Source organism: Lactuca sativa, chromosome 7, assembly GCF_002870075.4.
Source record: "Lactuca sativa cultivar Salinas chromosome 7, Lsat_Salinas_v11, whole genome shotgun sequence".
NCBI classification, from domain to species: Eukaryota; Viridiplantae; Streptophyta; class Magnoliopsida; order Asterales; family Asteraceae; genus Lactuca; species Lactuca sativa.
In genome coordinates, this window is record NC_056629.2 from 206,047,455 (window position 1) to 206,053,921 (window position 6,467).

General features: G+C 37.0%; 2 protein-coding genes across 2 annotated transcripts; both read right to left on the bottom strand.

Annotated features, from left to right (window-relative positions):
* Positions 1-1,919: 1,919 nt before the first annotated feature.
* Positions 1,920-2,327, bottom strand: LOC111876074 (uncharacterized). Its single transcript, XM_023872606.1, has one exon. It carries the CDS (start codon positions 2,325-2,327, stop codon positions 1,920-1,922), a length of 408 nt encoding a protein of 135 aa, XP_023728374.1.
* Positions 2,328-2,411: 84 nt separating this feature from the next.
* Positions 2,412-5,426, bottom strand: LOC111876075 (uncharacterized). The gene is made up of 5 exons (XM_023872607.1): positions 4,801-5,426; positions 4,395-4,707; positions 4,141-4,284; positions 3,524-4,007; positions 2,412-2,650 (listed from the first exon to the last, which is right to left on the bottom strand). The coding sequence occupies exons 1-5, from the start codon at positions 5,424-5,426 to the stop codon at positions 2,412-2,414; spliced, it is 1,806 nt and encodes a 601-aa protein (XP_023728375.1).
* Positions 5,427-6,467: the final 1,041 nt, after the last annotated feature.

A 6,467-nucleotide genomic window follows, 5' to 3' on the forward strand; every position in this document is an offset into this window, starting at 1 on the left:
AACTCGTCGAGTTCACATGGGTGACTCGGTGAGTCCATGCGGGTCCTCTGAATCCTTCTAGCCTCACTTGGCACGTCGATTCATCCCTTCACTCGATGAGATACTCCTATCCCGAATCGCGGGGCAACCCTGACTCGACTCGTCGAGTCCACTTATGAACTAGGCGAGTTACATCCATGGCAACACTCAAATGGCCTTCTGAGGTCAGATCCGCTTCTCTAACCTATAGATCTGACCTTCCCATAACCACTAATCACGTAAAGGTGAAACCTTTACACTCATGCAGCACATATATGGTTCCTTTTGAAGAAATAGCCCCAAAAATGGCAACCTAAGTTCATTCCTTCCATAACACTCCATAAAGCAAGATGGATAATGCTCTTTAGACCTCTATGGGTCCAGATCTGAAGTCTAACACATGTAGGGACCATAAACTCATCAATTCAAGCCATAAAAAAGGTATAGATAACCCTAGATTCATAGATCTTAACCAAAATAGAAGGAGAGTTCGATTTGCTACCTCAATACTGCAGATCCAAGCTTGGAAACCACGGATTAGCAACCCTCTTGACCTCCTCTAGCTGGAAACACCTTCTTCTTTGCAAAATAACACCAAAAAGTATTAAAAAGGCTTGCTCTCACACACAACTCGTGCAAGCTCTCTGGGGTTTCTCTCTCTGGACTGGTAGCCGCAAATGAGGGCTATAAGGTCTTTTGAATAGGGCTCAGGCCCGCAGATTTAGGGTTTCTGACCTCATCGCGGCTCATCGAGTCATCCTGTCGACTCGTCGAGTCCATTCATTAATCCAGTCATCAAATCGCGATCCTACTCGACGAGTCTAGGCGTCGAAAAGTCCTAAAGTTTTACCATAATTTACAAAAAAGTTCCAAACTAAAATTTGTTTACGAAAAAGCATGAATTACCAATAAAAATGGCGATTTGACCCTTTTTTCCTGGTTTACTGGTTTCATTACTTACCTGTTTCATTAAAGTCCCATTATTTACCCTAATTTACAAATAAGTCACAAACTAAAATTTAGTGATGATTTAACCCTTTTGTCCAACAAACATACATTTTATCGGTTTCATTGCTGATTTAGACACATAATCATTAAATTAGTTGATAAGATGGATACAATGGGTTATATAATACTTTATTTACTGTAAAATTTGATATCCATCTCATCGGATCATTTATGACTATGTATCTAGGTCAGGAATGAAATCAATAAAATTTGTGTTTCTAGGAAAAAATGGCAGGAAATGAGCTGATGTCTTATGTGATGGATATATTGGGTTACATAAGATTAGAAAGACAATTTAAAATTTCTTATAAATGTAAAAAATGACGAAGTTGTTGCTAGTTTATGTAATTATTGCAGTCTTCGCCAGATGCATTTTATATTCCAAAAAAATATACAATATATCAAGATATCAAGTTTTATGGTAAACATAGCTTTATATAACCTAACATATCCATCTCATCAGGTCATTCAATGATTAGGCGTCCAGGTCAGCAATGAAACCCGTAAAATGTATGTTACATGGAGAAAAGGGCCAAATCATCACTAAATTTTAGTTTGAGACTTATTCGTAAATTAGTATAAAATAATGAGATTTTAAAGAAACATTCAAGTAAAGAAACTAGTAAACTGGGAAAATATGGTCAAATCGCCATGTTTACCGGTAATGCATGCTTTTTCATAAACAAATTTTAGTTTGAGACTTTTTTTTAAATTAAGGTAAAATTTTAGGAATTTTCTGGAGATTTCCCATATATATATATATATATATATATATATATATATATATATATATATATATATATATATATATATATATATATATATATATATATATTAACCTTCTTTTTTGGAACGGCGAAATATTATTAGCTAGCAAGACGCTAGAAAAAGAATTACTTCAACTTAGTAGCAGTAAAAGGACTATGAAGCCAAGAGGACCAACTAATGTTGGCTTTACTACACCTACTAGAAATCCAAACATAAGATTTATGAACAACATCATCAAAAATCAAAGATTTCTTAGGCGTTTTTGCTCTGAAAATCACATTGTTCCTGAAATTCCAAATGCACCAAAACGTAGTCAAGATAACTGCATCGAAAGCTTTATGTTGACAAATTTTCCATGTAGTAGAATCAGCCCAATTGAAAAGAGAATCCACAGTCAACTGAGAAGGACAATTAACACCCCACCAGATTGCAATACGGGACAAAAGAGCAATCAAATCCGAGCAATTAGCAAAAATATGTTCCACAGTCTCCACTATAGACGAGCAGACAGGACAAAGGATGGAATCCACCATAATACCCCTAAAAGAAAGTCTCTCTCTAGTAGGGATACTAGATAATCTAATCCTCCAGATAAGAATATTAATCTTAATTGGAGCTCAATTATTCCAATGAGTAGAAATACCTCTGTTACTAAGCGTAAAACCATCCAATAATTTCCGAGCTGATGAAATGGAAAAAGTATCTGACACATCATTAACCCAACCCAGTCTATCTGGGACTGGTCTGAGTTGGAAATCCTGCAAAAGGCAAATAAAATTATTCCATTTCTGCTGTTCCACTCCACCTCTAGGGCCCCATCTAAGAGTATTAACCCCCAATCCCATGGACATCCTGTCTGTGATAGAAACATGTTTATGCAAATCCAGCGCATAAATTCTAGGGAAAGAAGCAAAAAAGAGGCATACCATCCCTCCAAACATCATGCCAAAAAGAAGTGCGAGTACCATCTCCAACTCTTATAGGACAAAGAGATTGAAGATCAATATCCTTCTGGCGTAATTAGGAGAGCATAGGAATAACCCCACCCCAAGGACTTTGACCAGAATTGGTATATCTCAAATTCATACAAGCACCATCCAAACCATAAATAGATTTTTATCACTCTAACCCATGGAAGGTTAGGGCAATGATAAAACCTCCACCACCACCGAAACACCATAGCCCTATTGAAAGAGAAAAAGCTGCCAATCCCCAATCCACCTTCATCCCTAGAGGTTAACACTCTATCCCATCTAACCCAATGCATACGCCGATCATCCCTGTCTGCACCCCAAAAAAATCTCGCCCTCATTTCTTCAAGCTTCTTCAAAACCAATAGAGGAGTAAGGAAAATAGACATCCAATAACTCCCTAACGATCCCAAGATAGAATTTACCAACATTAGGTGACCTCCAAACGAAAGACACTTAGCCTTCCAAGTAGATAACTTAGAACGAAATCTATCAATCAAAGAAACCCAAGAGGACTTTCACGACATAATCTGACTTACCGAGATACCTATATGAAAAAGGGAAGCATGGAAGCAGCACAACCAATCCTGTTAGCCACCACAAGAACTTGGGAATAGGAAATTCCCACACCAATCAACTTACTTTTAAGTAAATTGATTTTAAGCCCTGAAGCCAAGTAAAAACATCTAAGGATACGAAGAAGACAATTTGCATTCTCAGGATCCCATGGAGTGACCAACATAACATCATCCACATACAGGATATGAGAAATCCCAGTCCAGAAATAGAAACCCCTCTAAAAGCATTCCCAGCTCGAGCCCACATCAAAGCAATATGGAGACCCTCCATAGCCAGAATAAAAAGAAAATGCGAAAGCGGATCACCCTTTCTCAATTCACGATGAATTTGAAATTCATCAGTTGGGGAACCATTAATCAACACAGAAGCCCTAGCTGTCGACAAAAGCTCCTTAATCCACTGACACCACTTAGACCCAAATCCCATAATGGACATGATTTCCAATAAGTACTCCCAAGATAAGGAGTCATAAGCCTTCTCAAAATCAACCTTAAGCAACATGAGAGGATTTTTGGAAGACTTGCTCCAAGCAACCAATTCATTAAGAAGAAAAGGACCATCCAGGATCTTTCTACCTTTAATAAAAGCAGATTGCTCAAGGCTAACAACACTATGAATAACCTCCACAAGACGATTAGCCAGAAGTTTGGCAATAATTTTATACTAGCAACCAATGAGGCTAATGGGTCTAAAATCTTTTGAAGTCTTCGGATCTCTGACTTTAGAGATAATGGTGAAAACAAGGAATTACATCCCTTAGGGATAACTAAGTGATGGAAAAATGATGAACAAACACCTCAACATCAGTAGCAATAAGATCCCAATATCTCTTTAAAAATCCGAAAGTAAAACCATCAGGGCCAGGGGCTTTATTAGACCCACAGTCCCAAACAACCCTTTTAATCTCTTCATAGGAAAAAGGAGATTGCAAGTAATCAACCTACACTTGGGATAATGTACTAAAAATGCACCATCTGTAACTGGCCTCCATGAGAAACTCTTCTGAAATAAAGATTGAAAATAATCATGAAACCCCTTTTTGATCGTGACCGAATTATCCACCCACATGCCATCAATCGTCAAGCCACGAATAGCTATTTGTCTCCTTTTACGATTAAGCATACCATGGAAAAATTTAGAATTTTCACCCCCTTCGATGCCCCACTGAATTTTAGCTTTTTGAGCAAGATCAACTTGAGCTAAATGGTCAAGATCTGAAATCTCCTTTAATATAGAAACTCTTTTCTCTCTCAAGTTAGCAGAACCTTCATCCTCCATGAGCCTAATATCAATAGACTCTACTAAATCTTGCAAATTCTTCCTTTTACTAGCCGCCATGTCCCGGTTTTTAGAGTTCCACTCCCTGAGTTTAGATTTAAGAAACTGTAATTTTTTCTTAAAAATAACCCAAGGGTTAGTCAACTCCAACTCCACCACCGATGTGGCCCAAGCTTACCGAACTATATCATCAAACCCCTCCATATCAAACCAAGAATGAAATATTCGAAAAGGTGTCAGACCATAATCCACCGATGCTCCAATAGAAGAATCAGGAATATTCTTGTCCAAGACCATAGCTGACAGGTGAGGAAAAGAATCCAAAAAACCCTCCGTAACCAAAAATCTATCAAGCTTGCTAAATTTGGAACCCCATTTATCGCTCCAAGTAAATCTAGGACCACCCAAAGGAACATCCACCTGGTTGAGAGGGTTAATAAAATCATTAAAAACTCTTGCAGTAGATGCATAGAATTTAGACCGTATTCTCTCGGATTCATCCCTAACTTCATTGAAATCACCCATAATGATGCATTCCCCCAACGAATTAGATATAAAATTATAAATATCAATCCAAAGAAGTCTTTTTTTACTTAACCCTTGCGGAGCATAAACAACAATAAGGTTCCCTTGGAGACCCGAACGAACCCAAACCGCTTCAATAACAACAAAGCCTTCATGAACGGAAAAATGATTATGAGAAATCAAATCCACATCCCAAATAGCTAGAATACCCCTAGAAGCTCCACGAGAAGGAGAGAAAGCATGCATAAAAGAAGAATTACCCCAAAAAGATCTAGCCATAACTAAGTCAACACTCTACAACTTAGTCTCTTGAATAGCTACAAAATTAATTTTATGACGAGTACACAATTTCCTTATCCAGCTCCTCTTAGCAGAGGAAGCCGCCCCTTGGATATTAATTGATAAGCAATTCATTTTTGAACTTGAATTTGAACGTGACCTTGTAAAATCTCTGTAACACGATCCATGCATCCATCCATATTATACCCCAACGATTCTCCTATAGCAATGGTTTTTTGTAATTCATTTAGAAATGAATTATTTTTATCAATACCACCTGAACTGCTTTGTTTATTTTCCAAAAACGAAAAACACTGATTTGAAAAACCCGGGGGATGCGAAAGATCTTCTTCAGAGCTGTTAATTCCTGAGACTCGACCATAACCTCCAAAAAAGCCCGTCGGATTAATGTAATCCCTATCCTTAGATGAATAATTTCCGAGAACACCCTCATTCTCACCCCATGTATTCTGATTATCTTCATAAATTTTACGAAGATTAGATGATAAAAGGGGTTGATGCTATCGAAATCGAATCCGAAACATCATCAGGTCTTGCTGTCGCATTTTTGACACCAACCTTGGCTGTTGTCGCAGTTTTGGCAGCATCAGGGGCAGCTTGAGCTAGGGGTGTTTGTTTGGATGGATCAGTTTGATCCGATCCAATCAAGTGAATCCAAATTGATTTCGGTTTTCAAAACATGGATCCGAATAGTCCAAACTAAATTCAAATCCGATCCGATCCAATCCAATTACAATTCGGTTGTATCGGTTTTTATAATTCGGTTTTCAAAAACCAAAACATTTTAAAACGACAAATAATTATAATATTATCAACTTTACACAAGAAACAAAAACAAATTATTTACTTGTGATTTGAAATTTATAAAGAATTACTACGAAGATATATTATAGTTAAATATTTTATAAATAGAAAACTTTTGAGAGAAAATGCATATTAATGTTTTTTAATCGGGTGAAACATTTTGAACCTATTTCAAAAAATAAAGTACAAAATTAATAAATAACTATAGATATATAT

Coding starts and splice junctions, on each gene's coding strand:
- LOC111876074 (XM_023872606.1), bottom strand. CDS start 2,327: ATGGTGGATTCCATCCTTTGTCCTGTCTGCTCGTCTATAGTGGAGACT.
- LOC111876075 (XM_023872607.1), bottom strand. CDS start 5,426: ATGGCTAGATCTTTTTGGGGTAATTCTTCTTTTATGCATGCTTTCTCT. Junction 4,285..4,394: donor GCATGTGGGTGGATAATTCG/GTCACGATCAAA, acceptor TCCCAAGTGTAG/GTTGATTACTTGCAATCTCC. Junction 2,651..3,523: donor ACTGGGATTTCTCATATCCT/GTATGTGGATGA, acceptor TTTCTATCACAG/ACAGGATGTCCATGGGATTG.